Here is a 15,372-nt window from a genome sequence, read left to right on the forward strand (position 1 = left end):
TTTTTTGGCAGAACCGGGAATTGAACTCAGACCCTTGCACTTGCCAGGGAAGCGCTTATTCCACTGAGCCATCTCCCCGGCCCCCAACATTTTCTTTCTTATTCTTTAATTTCATATAAAAACTTTTTTCCTTTCTTTTTAAATCAATTTTGCATGCTTATTCTGGTAATCTGAACAACTAATTTGAAGACATTATGCAATAAGGCAAGCACTGTTGAATCCTATTGATCTGTTTGGTGAAGTTCTATATTATTTCTAATGTTTTTGTTTTTTACTATTTTTTAGTCTCTTTAGATAATAATAAAAAACAATGGTTGCTATTCAGGCAAATTTTACTGACTTCAGGAATAACAGAAACTTAGTAAAATTTCAATAAAATCCTTGGTATAATTGGTGAAAGATTTTAAAAGGATCAGGGTTTAGAAAAAAACATTTTTCTACTTCCAGTGATGCCCTCTTGATATATGTCAGCAGGTAAAACTGAGCATCAGGGAGCGTAACAGACTTGGGCCTGGCACGGTGATGCCGCCTGGACTCCTAACGGGGCCACACAGCTGTTTACAATAAATTAAGTAAGTAAATATGTATCTGTCATTCTATCTATCTATCATTCTATCTATCTATCTATCTATCTATCTATCTATCTATCTATCTATATCTCCATCTATACTGAATTACAGCTAAAATTTTTCACAAACACTATAGGATGTATTCCATCAAACTGCTGTCAGTTTTACAGTACTTAAAATTTTTTACTTTTATCATTTTTAAATATTTTACAATGTGTATATTAATATATGCATATAAATAATAAAACATACACACGAGAATATGCAATCAAGCTTTAAAAAAAAAAACCTGTGAAATATAGCTACAGAACCCTGCAGAGTCCTTGTCTTAGACATCATTTGCTGACACACTTGGGTTTAGGCCCAAACAGACAACTCACGTTTGCCTCTTGATCCTAACATCATTTGAGCTTTCTTTAGCATCGCCTGGCCTGCTGCTGCATGCCATTTCTACAGATACCACTGTAGTCCAGGACTTTATCCACCAAAACTCTGAGCACATTCTCAGAAACAGCTGCACAATGTTACTCCCACCGTTGATTTGGGAGGCAGGTTAGGTGACTACTGCTGACAGCACTGGATTTCTGGTGCTCCGAATATAAATTTTTGTTTATGATTGGGTACAGACGTGAGGAACTATCAGCGCACAGTGCTTCGTGCCTTCTTGCAGTCACATGCAGTTACTATACAACCTACTGATGCTGCCGTTCCTCTTTTGGAGGCTTGGTCTTCACCCTTGAGCTTAACTATTATTTCATCATTTTTTTATTTTTAGTATTTTATGTATCTTGTACAGGGTCTTACTCCCAGCGCCAAGTCGTAGCGATCCTCCAGTTTCAGCCTCCCCACTGCTGGGATTACACAAATGCACCGCCATGGCCGGCCTTGCTGGCTGGCTTGGCACATCCAGGATGGGGCCAGCACACGCAGTACGGGGACTGACCTCTGGTACTTTGCTGTTATTTTAAATTTTATGCTGAAATAACTTTGCCTCTTATACTTCTTCATAGTATACCAGCTTAAGACTTGAAGTGAGATGTTCCTCAAGTACAGTATCATATTTAAAACACACACAAAGTACAAATAGAGCAAGTCCACAACTTAGGGCAACTGAGTTGTCAACTTTCATTGATACAAAGGGCCTCCAACTGAGACATTTGTAGAGGTGAACAAATGACAGAAGTGGCTTGCGCTTGCCTGGCCCTGCCACCGCTGGCTGCTGTGTGCTCGCTGTGCACAGTGCACAGTGGGGAACAGAGCACAGAATGCACGAGGAGAAGCAGTGGTGATGCCTTCGCAATGCAGCTGATTTGGTTTTTTTAAATCAGAACTGAAAAGAATGTTTCTAATACCAAAATTAAAACCTTGCCAAGAGGGCCAGGGAGATGGCTCAGTGGAATAAGCGCTTCCCTGGCAAGCTCAAAAGCCTGAGTTCAATCCCCGATTCCGCCAAAAAATAAAAAAACAAAACCTTGCCAAATTAATTTTTGGAAGTGTTTTCAAACCATTCCAGGAAGGTGGCATTGTTCAGAATTTGAGGTTTCAGCGGCCAGTGTACAGTTTTAGGAAATATCAATACTTGCCCTTCGAAGCAATGGAAAATTTAAACAAAAAATACTTAAACACAAGTTCTTTCACCTTGGATATTTTTTGCTCCAAGCACAACATTATGTAGTAACACAGCCTTGGGCCTCTTCCTGCTTGGGAGATGGTATCCTTTATCACCTCCTAATCATCCAAACAACAAGAACATAAAGATAGAGGCTGGGACCAAGAAAATTCCTGAACTCAGGCCTATGGGAAGTCAGAACAAAAGAGCTCACGCTTGAAAACAATGCAAGAGAGGGAAAAGGTGTTTCATTAGGGTTAGGGCAGGCCCATTAAAATACTGTACAGCTTGAGCAGTAAAACTTTGAGGTTACTGAATCTTTTTTATTTCTCTCAATTTATAAAAGTATTATCTATTCTTGGTTTAAAAAATAACTAGGAAAATACAAACACAGAACCATGAATCTAAGCATCTAGCACTTGGATAGTCCAATATCATTTAAAACAGTGTCTCTAATGGAACTTTTATCTTTGCATATCCCCTTCCTCCTGTCATCATGCCACTCAGCAAATAAAACCAGCTTATGCTGTTACTTCACTGTAGACTCCCCAATACATACATGATTCATCTCTATATTCCTTATCCTCCTCCTTATCCTCAGCCAGTCAATCTGAGAACCTGAAACTTTAGTTCACAATCACTATGTATGTGTGTTTGTTTTCACAACTTCTATTTCCTTTCTTCAAAATCACTTGACATTAGTAGAATCTTGACAACAGCTGCAATAAAGATAGTTCATTAATGCTCACTTGCTTCCTCAGATCAGTCTTACTTTTTTCTATTACGTTATGACACTATTTTATGGCACACTTTCGTTTCCTTCTAAAAGACAGACAGTGGGTTTATGTTCTAATACTATGAAAACTGAAAACCCTAACAAGAAATGCCTGAATGTAATCGCGAGTAGCAAAAGAATTTTTAGGGATTGTTTCCTTCACTAATTGGGTTTTTGTCTCAATTAGTCTGCTATTATTCACTTTCATGGCACTTTTAATTTAGTGGTCTCATCTCTACACAAACTTCATCTTCATAAATTCTCCAAGGTTAATCCATCCTTCTTTGCAATTTTACTTCATTGCATGCAAGGTACCTTGCACTCAACTTCAGCAAAAATGAGATGCAATATAGTAATTCATTTTGGTCAGCTTTACCTAGAACATCTAGAACAGAGCTTTTAATTAGTGGAAAGGTACATCCACTACTATGTATCCTTCAAACCCAAATAAAAAGAAAGGGGTAAAGTTTATAGGTACTATAGCTTACTTAGTCTATTCTATCAATAAAATGGAGTTAAAAAAAAAAATCTTCAGGGAGAGCCAACCACGCTCGTTTCTGAAGACCTTCTTACCTATCAATACTAGTGCAGGCTGCACCGCTCACTGAAAAGGCTCCAGTGCAGAGCCACACCCTGCAGTCCTCATATACTTTTGCTACACTGAATCACCCACCATCTTCCAGATCTAGCCCCCAGCTAAATGGAAGGGGACAGGAAGTATGTGAGGGAGAACACCTAGATGAAGCTCTCTCTATTCCTCTCAGGTATTCCTTACTTCATCACACTCAATCAAGTATTATTTGGCTTTTCTTTCAATCTGGTTTCATGTTTGAATGCTCTTTCTGGCATAAAACATTTCTCCATGCTAACATTTGCAATGAAATTTTCTATCACTTTATATTTTTTATCATTTTCCTGGAGAACTAGGAAATTTTTTGATGATTATGTTTAGAGTGGTACATCATGTGAAAAATGCATCATCTTATTATGCTGAGGTAAAGAAAACTAACTACAAGTCAGAGCTAAAAAGCAAACCTTTAGAAGACGGCAATAGGACACCCAGCTGCAAGAATAAAGGTTCATCTTGGGAACATGGCAGAGAAAAAATTTCAACTGGTGGATAAGAAGAGTTTAAGAAATCTTTATTTGTACAACTCAGACTTCAGGAGATCAAAAATTCATGGAAGATTAGAATAAGCTTAAGAGGTAGGCTTTGGTTTTTTTATAACAAATATTCAGGTAGTATGACTTAAAAGCCTACAACCTTCACCAGACAGGCTCGGCAGCCTACCTCGAGAGCAATGACATCATTCATCATTTGTGCCAGGCACGATGCCAAGTCACATGTGTTTGCACTCTATGCAGCAAACACACAATCATCCCCAGTTTACATATGACCACTCCACTTAAAATTGAAAACACCTTTCCGTAAACCACTATCCCACATTTGCTATCTCCCTATCTTGCCTTTTTTTTCCCCTACAGCATTTGTTCTTTTCTGAAACGCTCTATTTCTGTAAATGTCTGATTTAATGTTCTATCCCTTCAGAAAATTAAACTCCACAGTAGCAGAGATTTTGTTTTGATTATGACTGTTTCTCCCTGAGCTCAGTGGTTGGCTAGCACATCAAAGGGATTCAGTAAATATCCACATAGCAAAAATTCAAGAATGGATAGGTAAGAATACATATGTCAAGAGAAAACTAAAATTGAAAATTATGATGTGTTCTATGCTTAATGGTAGTCTAAGTAGATCATAAGCTCATGAGAATTTCTCCCTTTGTTGAATATAATAATAAAATGGAAAAGTAAAATGTTCAATGTAATTTACCTAATATAATAATACTTCTGGCCACAAACCTTTTAACATTGTAGTAATAAATTTAAAGTATGGTAGAGACTTTGACCCTAGAAGAGCTCAAAACTCGTTTCCCTTTATTCCACTCCCCAGAATCCTGACGAGGTAATGCTGAGGAGCGTGAGTGAGCCAAGCTGTGCACTAGGTGTGGCTTGCCAAGTATGTGGTGAAAAGAAGAGTTGGGCTTTTTGCTTTATACCAGTATCGTGAATTAAATCCAGGGTTTCCTGCATTTGGGCCAAAATTTAGGGGATGAGCTACCTCACAAGCTCTTTTTTAAAAGTTTGAGACCGGATGTTGTTGCCCAGGCTACACCTGAACTGGTGATTGTCCTTGAATGGGCGATTCTTCCTCCTAACTGCTGGGATTCCAGTTATATGCCATCAGGCTTGGTTCAAGTGTTCTTAAGACCTACAGGAGAGGGCCTGCAATCTTTTGGCTCTCCTTTCTGGATTTACTCTCATCTACACCAGATTTTAAAAAAAAAACAACAATCTTGCCTCCTTGCTTGTACAGGCTACTCTAGAATTAAGATAGGAAAAGGAAAAGGTGGCCAGGGGCAGCCAGCTTGCATCTAGGCTAGAAAAGAAAAATGCACGCTCATCAGGATCAAGCTACATCAGAGTTACGGTAGAGAAGCTAGGAGCAGCCCAAATATGCTAAGGATCAAGAAGCTGTTAGCAGCTCTGGCCTAATAAATGTGGGACTGGGCTCTGACTTATGAACTGCTTGCGAATACAGGTAAAAAATTAATTTTAAGGTATTTCTTATCTGTCAGCATAATGGGATCCTAAAAGTGTTACCTGGTAACCATACAACTTTTTATAATAAATAATCAATAAATTATCTTTCAGGGGAGAATATAAAAGAGTTTTGAATAAAATGTGAAGCAGTGAGCTATTTTACCTGGAACGATCCGAGAATATCCTTTAAAGGTTCTTCATAAAACTCATCTCTTCCAAAGAACAGCAGCAACTCAAAGAAACTCCTAGAAGGAAGAAATGATGACTTTAATTGCTTCTGAGTTTTTGTTCTAGTGTTAGGTGACAATGGCTCCTTAATATCAAATAATTTGTCTTAAGATATATAGTGGTTATTTTTTTGTTTGTCTGTCTTATGGCTGGTTCAGCCAATCCTGGGGGCGGGGCTGGCACAGCATGTGGCGCTGGAGATCAAACCACAGTCCTCCTCGTGTGCTTGCCTAAGCAGGTGCTTTAGACTGCTGAGCTATCTCGCTGGCCCTTAAGATACGTAGTTTTCAAAAACTGTATCACTTAAAATTCATATTATCAGTAAAATTTTAAAAAGAAATATTTTTACGAAATAATACAAAAACACTGATGTTACTATAGAGTGAAACAATTATGTTACTTAGGCCCATCAATATTCAGGAGGCACTACATAAAATTTAAAGATATACAACATGGTGGTTGTACATGGAAGGATGATATAAAATGAACAAAGTGCAGTTTTATCCAGGAGCAGTGGGTCACACAGCAAATTAAAAATCCTTTTTGCAGGATACAAAAAATGAATAAAATGGAAACAAAAACATCCATCTAGATGATAAGCTAGAGAAAATCACCATGAGCTCTCAGCTTGTTTCTATTTGAGCACGTATCACCAAGTATATCTAATAAGTAATATTAATTCCTCAGCCTTGGTGCACCTTGCTTATCTCATTCATTCATAAAAGGACTGATCAAATTATTCCTGTTTAAATAATTTACTAAATAGTTAACATAAACAAAGTAAAATATTCATTACTAAAAATAGTTAGCATGCTTCTAATAATTTATGACTTCATTAAGAAAGGAATATGAGCTATTTCATAATAATGAGCATACTGAATTATAAAATTAGTTTTAAAAATTTTTTGGAATACTGGGCCAGAGAGATGGCTCAGTGGAATAAGCACTTCCCTGGCAAGCGCAAGGGTCTGAGTTCAATCCCCGGTTCCGCCAAAAAAAAAAAAAAAAAAAAAAAAAGATTTTGGGGCCAGGGAAATGGCTCAGTGGAATAAGTGCTTCCCTGGCAAACACAAGGGCCTGAGTTCAATCCCCGGTTCTGAAAGAAAAAAAAAAAAAATTTTAGCAATACTAAAATGCAAACGATACAAAACTCTAAAATTCAACTAAGAATACCTAGGGTTGTACTTTTATAAATGGTTATTAATCAAATCATGAATGAAGACAAATTTTATTGTTGTTGTTGTTGTTGTTGTTTAGTTTCTGAGACAGGATCTCACTATTTCTTTTTTTCTTGCGGAACCAGGGATTGAACTCAGGCCCTTGGCAAGTGCTTATCCTACTCAGCTATCTCCCTGGCCCCTCACTATGTATTTCAGACTGGCCTTGAACTCACTTTGTAGCTCAGGCTAGCCCTGAACTCACAGAAATCCTTGTGTCTCAGCTCCCCACAGTTGGGGATTATAGGCATGTGCCACTATACCCAGCTTAGACTGATACACCTATGAGAAAATACAGACATAATTATGAGAATACAGGTGTTTCTAATACTATATAAAAAATACTTAACCCAATTAAAAGCAAAATGACACAGAGAAAAAAACTTTTGCTCACTTTCCTTAATTAAAAATCTTCCACAAGGAATCTCTCTTTATTTTATTTGGTACTAGGAATTAAACTCAGGACGGCATGCTTGAAAGGCGGGCACTGTGTCACTGCACTATAAAAAGCCAGCCATGGAGTAAAAAATTGGGAAAGACTATTTTACAGAAAATGCAAATAGATTTTTAAAATATGAAAGACAGACTACCTTACTCATACCTCAGAAAACCCTATGAGGCGAAAAGCCATTTTTCCTATATTTGCAAATACTTGATCTATCCTGTGATACCTCTGGCGTACAGCAACAGGCTATGGCACCTGTGGAGGGAGTGTGCAGGACTGCAGCTCACTTAAGGCAATGCATTAATAGTCATTAAAATTTAAAACGCACACATACCATCTGAACTCGCAGTCCACTTGGCAAGAATCTCAACCTCTAAACACACACACTGAAGCCCAAACTAATATAGATATACAGTACACAGGAAACAAAGTTTAGTAGCAAAAGATGAAACCTCCCTAAATTTACTACAGATGACACAGTAAATTAATTACCTATAGTCATACAATGAAATATAGTACAACTATTAATAAGAATAATAGAATAGTTACAGCCATATGACTAAAAAAACAAAAACCCAAGACACACTGCTAAGCAGAGATATAGACATATATTTATCCATCATTTCACTTTCTGTGGTCAACTGCAGCCCAAAATAGTAAATGCAAAATTCCAGAGATTAGACAGCTCAGAAGTTTTAAAGGGGGCAGCTTTAGAACAGCACGAGGAAACTGAACACCACCGCGTGTGCCGCCTGCCTTCTCCTCATGTCTCTGCGATGCTTGATGCTGAAGGGTACATCCCATTTTACTTAAAGTGGCCTGTAGCACAGAAGTGGTGATGTAGAGGAGATGCCGGGGCAGAACGGATAACTCTCACTGTGTGACAGTGCTGCAGGGTGAGTAAAAACAACTGCATGCATAACGGTAGGCATCTACACCTTGGAATGTGTCCCTCGTGGGTGAAGGAAGTTTGGGACAAGTCATACCCACACCTGCACATACAGGCTACGTACTGTCAGACCAGCTACAGGGATATACAGACAAGTTGATAAAATCAGCTGTCTCTGCATAGGATTAATATGATTTAAGGAAAAGGCAAAGTAATCTTTAACTATTAACTCTTTTGTAATCATTTTACTATTCATCAAGGTTTAAAAAAAGCCCCATCACATGTACCTCCAGAAACTTTACCATCCCTATTAACAAAGCACTAATAATTCATATCCATTTAATCTTTAAACTTCTTTAGTAGACCTGTTTCCACTCGTCATTCCACACTTACTAAAATCCAAGTTCAACATAGCTGTCATTTTATCTTTGTAAAACATAAAAATTATCCTACTGCTTGTAGACTTTACAACTGTTCTGACTGTACCATCTCAGGCAGAGCTTCAGATGACATATTCATTTTGTATGGATAATACATTGTTCTAAAAACATTTAACTGTCAGTATTTTAAAACTGTGACACAGTACTTCTAGGTTTTTCAGTGCTTTTGCAAAGTAAGAACGCTGATAACACAAGTCTGGTATTTCTACATGATAAACTAAGCTGAGCAGCTAGCTAGTGTGTTTAAATAGGTTATGGACTCTTCCCTTCCACGTTGGCAGTCTCCATCTACCTTTCTTATTTGATCCATACACTGCCTATCTAACTATGTATCACTTATATTTCCTTCCTATCCTATTTAGATATTTGAGACCATAGATCTACATTAAAAATGACAATTTTTATTATCTTAATACCTTACTATTAGGAATAGTTTTTTCATCTAAATCTGCTCTTTCACACAAATGTTTTATCATGACTGCTGCTCTCTTCAGTTTTCCCCATTTCCTGAACACCTATGCCCTTTCACACCTTCCAATCTATTACTTCTTCAAAGCCTGCTCACATGATTTCAGTTAGCTACTTCACCTATAAACTCCCTTCTCTCTAGACAAAAATACAACTCATTTATCTGTATTTCTGTTCTTTTGGATGTATCTCTATTATAACATGGGGAAATAGAGTCATTAAATTTGCACTCAGGAAAAAAGAGTAACACTGCATCACAATGTTAAGCAGATAATAATGATTCATGAATTGTACTGAGAAACTAAAAGGGTTATTAGTGGAAGGAAAATATATTATTTTATAATTGGTAAGCAGATCAACATGACCTTCTAAAGAGTCATACATAATATGGAGAGAATTTTATTAGTCTTTCTTGTTACTACAGTGAGATATCTGAGGCAAGCTGCCTTTATAGTTTCATTTTGGCTCCTGGTTCCGGAAGTACAAACACCCTCGGGGTGGGGTGAGGTGGGATGGAGGTGGGTGATGCCATCGAGTGAAGGCTTTTTGGCCAGCAGACTCCCGAAAGTAGCTTAAAGCTCTGCATGTGAAGACATGGAGCATGCTTCTGCGGTTTCTTTTCCTCTGCTTATAAAGCAATCATGACCTAATCACTGGAATCTAAGTCACCTTACAAAGTCATAAAAACCATAGCAGGAATCAGTTTCTGACCTCTTAATTCCTCACAATGGGGATTTAATTTCAGTACATCAAGACTCAGGGTACACTCAAACAATATCACAAATGTAGAATGTGCAAATATGTAGAATTGTTGTCTGAATTATGTAAATACAAAAAAAGGAAGTCAACAAAGAGAACTGTGCCTGCCCCATGACTAGATACTTCAATAACAAGGTCCAATTTTATGATAATAAAATGAGAAAAAAAAAACCCATACACACACTACAAAATAAGAATAAATAAATATGAAACAACATGGTCTGCCTACCTCTGCTTTAAAATCAAGAAAGTCTGCAACAAATATTTGTGAAACAAAATTTGAAATCACTAACGGAAGATTTCTAAGATTATATGCAGAAAAAGAAATGTTTCAAATTTGACATCATTTACTGACAAGTGTAAAGAATCAACTAAATGCTTATAGAGATCAATTTATCAAGTCCTCAAGAAAAAAACCTCTGCACAGTATGCACAGTAAATGAAAAAAAAGGAAGACCTTACAATATAAGTGGTAAACGACAGCAGGGCTGGAGAATACTACCTATGGGGTAGATCTAGCCCAAGGAAGGTCAATTTTAGTACAGTGCCTAAGAGAAGAATGACATATTTAAACTGGCATGTAGCCATATTTAAATTATTTGAAAAAAGTCAAAAGAATATTTCATGATGAAAACATTACATAACATTCAGCTATTGTTAAGCAAGGCATTACTGAACTACTATCCTGCTCATTTACTTACACGTGACTATGGCTGCTTTCGCACTACAGTGGCAGAATTAAGCAGAGGCAGCAGAGATCTCAAGGCTGAAGGCCTACAGGGTTTACTACATGGCCCTGTACAGACCCACCGCTTGCATTCGAATGCAGCTCTGACTTAAGTGTTCACCGTGCTGTGCTTCTAGCTACTCAGGAAACTGACAGAAAAGGACTGCTTAATCCTAGGGATTGATGGCCTGGGCATCATAGAAAGACCTTTTGGAAAAAAGAAAGGGAGTTTCTTGAGACAGAATCTGCTCCTGGTGAAGAGGCTGTGAACACTGCTGAAATGACAACTAAGGATTAAAGATAACTACTATCAAAGATTAGCAGATAAAGCTAAGCTTGAGAGAATTAATTGAAATTCTGAAAGTTCATTTTGTTCTATAGGATGCTGTTTTGGTAACTAAAATGCAAGTGATACACAATTTCATTATTATGTTAAGAAACTGCCACAGCCACCCTCGCCGTCAGCAGCTACTAATCAGTGAGCAGTCATCAAAATGGAGACATGAGCCATAAAAAAGGGTCTGACTCCCTGAAGGGCTAACATGATCATTAATACCTTTTAGCAATAAAGTATTTTAATGAATATATATATATGTGTGTGTGAGAGTGTGTGTGTGTGTGTGTGTGTGTGTGTATACACATTGGTGTTGCATACTTGTAAGCATAACTTTTATACGTTCAGGAAAAACAAAAGATGTAAGCGACCTGCTTATTGATGATGTTCTAGAACAAAAGTACAGTATCTTCCAGATACGCCTGTATTAACAGTACAACTCAGTACCAGAGACTGTTTCTCAGAAAGGATCTACTATTATTATTTCTGCTTTAGAAATAAAGAAACTGGGGGGCACCGAGATGTAAAGTAATTCTCCTAGGGTTACATCTTTGGGTTCGTTAACTAATTCCAGTTATGTATTTCCACTGGGTCTACAGTTATTTCATTCATGTTCTGAACAATTCAGTCATCTATGTCAGTGAAAATCAACTCATTCCAAATCTCAATTACTGGTGATACTGTATTTTGACCCATCCCTTGAGTCGCAAATGTTCTGAATGGCATCTGAATTGGTGAATCCTTTCTAGGTTTTCAATTTACGTTGCCCAGATCCACCAATGAGATCACTACATGCAGCCTTAGAAAATAAATTCTGAAAGTCTAAATTACTCCTTGAGCCAACCGCTATACAATAGATGTTAAGTTAGCAGACATGAAAACATTAATCTCAATGTACTATCAGAGATCTCCAGTAACAGGTGTATTGATACTGAGAAGTAACATTTTGAATCAATAGTAGGTGCGATGGTTTGGGGTTTTGCAAGGAAAGCAATGCAATACAAGACACATTTTATAATATTATTTTATAATGAATCATCCAAAGAATCATATACAGGGAGTGCAGGAAATCTGTCCACAATAAACACCAAAGAATCCAGCCAAGTACCTGGATCCTAATATCTTGCATGAGGCCAGCTGAAAACCAAGAGCCCATAACAATGCCTCCTACAAGTCCAGCTGGAGGCGTAGAGCCCACAAAATTGTCTCATGTAGGCCTGCCTAATGAATCTGTGCCGGAAATGCCCAACAGTCAGTGGTGGTCGCTACACAGTCTATGTCAGCGGGATGAAGGATCTGAACAAGAGCCAGGAAACAACACTCAAGGTAGTAACCAGAGCTTCCCCTGAAAGTACCACAACCATCCTCAGCAACAGTGAGGTCCTGAGCTCCTCCAATAATGAAGAAAGCTGAGTTCCCACGGGAAAGGCAATGCGACAAGATTCTTCACGAGACTGAGCAGTGAGTGTACCATCTTCCCTCCAGAGCCAAGAAGTGATGCTCAAGATGAGGACCAGAGCTCCCTCAAAATGAACGGTAGCTATTCTCAGTGACAACAAAGGTCCCAAGCTTCTCCTCCAATAAGAACAGCCAAATTCATCAGGAAAGCCAGGATGACAAGGTCACCCAGAACAGCCTAGGAGAACCAATGGCTTCCAACAGCTTCTCCAAACAGTATCCCTAAGAATGTCCCAACAGTGCTGCCTCTTACGCTGCTGGCAAAAATCCTCAGGTGTGCCTCCCACACCCAGCACCACATTAGCTCAATTCAGCTGGGTGGATCAAGTTGACCACCAGTTAGAAATCCACTACAGTAGGCTTAAAATGTTCAATAAACAGTGCTGAAAACACATGTGTTATCATCCAAGTATAGTAAGTGCCCAACTCATGAATTAGTTCTGCTCTGGGAGAATTAATTGTTCCTAAGTAAATTCATTCACAAGCCAATAAAGTGAGCCTCGTACAGGATACCTTTGAAAGTTACCAACTCAGATTCCTTACATTGTAGACTTAACTGAGATGCAATTCCACTGATAAGAACACAAGCAGCATAGATTTAGTGTAACCCTTAAGGACCCTAGTGTTTTCAGAATGGCATATGACCTTCAAATTAGTAATGCAGAACACTAGCCCCTCAGCACAGCCTGTCCTGTAAAATTCTGAGCTCTGTGACTTCTCTCTAGCTATCACAGTTCTAATGGGCATCTTCTACTGAAAGGCTACTTCAACTACACTGACATTCTTTTTAGTGTAGGCACTGCTATAATTTGCATCTTCAATATTCCCCAAAATCTCATGAGATACTTCTAGCTGTAGAACTATTGGGAGGCAGTGAATCCTCTTAAAAATTGAAGCCAGCAGGAGATTTTAAATCACTAGAGGCACAGGGATTATGGGACACTTCTTCTCTCGCCTCATGGTGGTCAGGAGGCGTACTTTCCTCTGTTGTGCAGCTGCACCTCACATGCTACTGCCTTACCATGGGCCCAAAGCAGTGGGCCCACAGGACTAAAACCAAAACTACTAGACAGAGTAAGTATGCCTTCTTTGTAAAATGATTATTTCAGATATTCTGTTCCTATAACAGAGAGCTGACTATCACAGCTACCTTCCTCGGGTATCAGACCCTTCTGGATATCTTCCTGGAGCTTCTACAGCAGTACTTGTTTCACTTCAAATTTTATGTTATGAAAGGAGCTTCTTTTCTTCAACCTCATGAGCAAATCTCTGCTAGTATGAGTCTTTGCTTCTGTAGCTTCCTGACTTCTATGAGACTTCAGAGAACTGCAGACATTGCATCCTTGTTCTGGATTAGCTTTAGCTTAAGAGAAAGTTGTAGCTCTGTTTATTTTCTATCTATTACAACATTCTCCGTATCAGTCTGACGTCTTTGCTCCCTGAAGTAACACTTTTAACTCCCCCCCCCCTTTAACTTCTTTTACGAACTTTTCCTTTGTATTTGTAACTTGAAAAACTGGGGCCAGAGAGCTAGCTCATCTCAGTGTTCCTTCCTGAGCTCAAGCATTTCTAGCATTCAACTTACAGTGAGATGTCTGCCAGCTCCTTATACCTGAATATCTAGAGGCCACTGTGCGGCTATTACTTGGCCTAATTTCAGTATTGTTGTGTCTCAAGGATTAGGGGTGCTAGGGAGGGAACAGCCACTTAGGGCAGTCCGAATACTGAAAGTAAGTGTATCTTACATGGACACAGTTCGTAATGCCCTAGTTATTAGGTAACATCAAAGGTCAGAATAACAGATATAACAATACTGAAAAAGCTTAAAATATTCTGAGAATTATCAAAATGTGATGCGGTGAGCACATGCTATTGGGAAAATGATGCCTATGGACTGGGCACAGGGCTGCCACAAAACTTCAATTCACCTTAAAAAAATCTGAATCACAGTAAAATAAGGTATGCCCATATGGTACTATTATTATTACTATTGGCATTAACCAACTTTCTTAAACACACCATAAGAAAACAAGATCTTCAGAGATTTGTTTTTAAGTGTGCATGTCAGTTTTATTGAACTGTAACACCATTTTTAACTTATCAAAATTATTGAAATATGTGGTCAAATCCATCAAAAGATTACTCTCAAAAATCTACTACTATTATTTACATAAATTTTTAGCATTAAGTTTAGCATGTGTTTCTATATATTATGTATGTGTACGCTTAAAATTTAATGTTAATGATCTGTGCTGGACAGGCATGGTAGGGTGGAGGATGCCTGTAATCCCAGTATTTGAGAGGCTGAGGCTGGAGGATTGCTGTTTGAGGCCTGCCTGGGCGTCAAAGTTAGTTCGAGGCCAGGCTGAACTACATAGCAAAAAACCAAATTTAATAGTCTATGCATTAACTTGTAGTCTTAGTTATATAAAGGTATGTTTAAATTTAACATGTTAATAATCAACATATTAATCTATAATCTTGGGAAAATTATTACTACTATTATTATTATTTACAGTTCAGTTACCTCAACTGGATTAAGTATCTGATATAAAATTACCTAAACAAGTGACTAAAAGTAATTTGTAGGAGACAAATACATTATAAACTATATGCCTTAGACCCAGTCCTAGCCCAGGTCCGGTGACTGTGTGGAGAGCTTCCTGCTACCCTGCGCCGGCGGGACCAGTCCCAGCCCAGGCGCAGCATGGGCCGGACCCTCTCCCGCCCCCTAAGCCGCCCCCCAACCCTCCCGCTGAGTAGGAATTTCTGCCGACTTCCGGGAACCCCCAGACCCAGTCCTAGCCCAGGTCCGGTGAGTGTGTGGAGAGCGTCCTGCTACCCTGTGCCGGC

At 38.5% G+C, this 15,372-nt stretch overlaps 1 protein-coding gene across 5 annotated transcripts in view; it reads right to left on the reverse strand.

The window, feature by feature from the left end:
- The window catches only part of Znf654 (zinc finger protein 654), a 139,819-nt gene that overhangs the window by 35,611 nt on the left and 88,836 nt on the right, over positions 1-15,372 (reverse strand). For all 5 annotated transcript variants that reach the window (XM_023719236.1, XM_023719235.1, XM_023719234.1 and 2 more), the window contains exon 3: positions 5,718-5,799. In XM_023719236.1, the coding sequence (XP_023575004.1) occupies positions 5,718-5,799 (82 nt within the window). The remainder of the gene's footprint in view (positions 1-5,717; positions 5,800-15,372) is intronic.

Source organism: Octodon degus, unplaced genomic scaffold (genome assembly GCF_000260255.1).
Source record: "Octodon degus isolate 3935 unplaced genomic scaffold, OctDeg1.0 scaffold00066, whole genome shotgun sequence".
NCBI lineage: Eukaryota > Metazoa > Chordata > Mammalia > Rodentia > Octodontidae > Octodon > Octodon degus.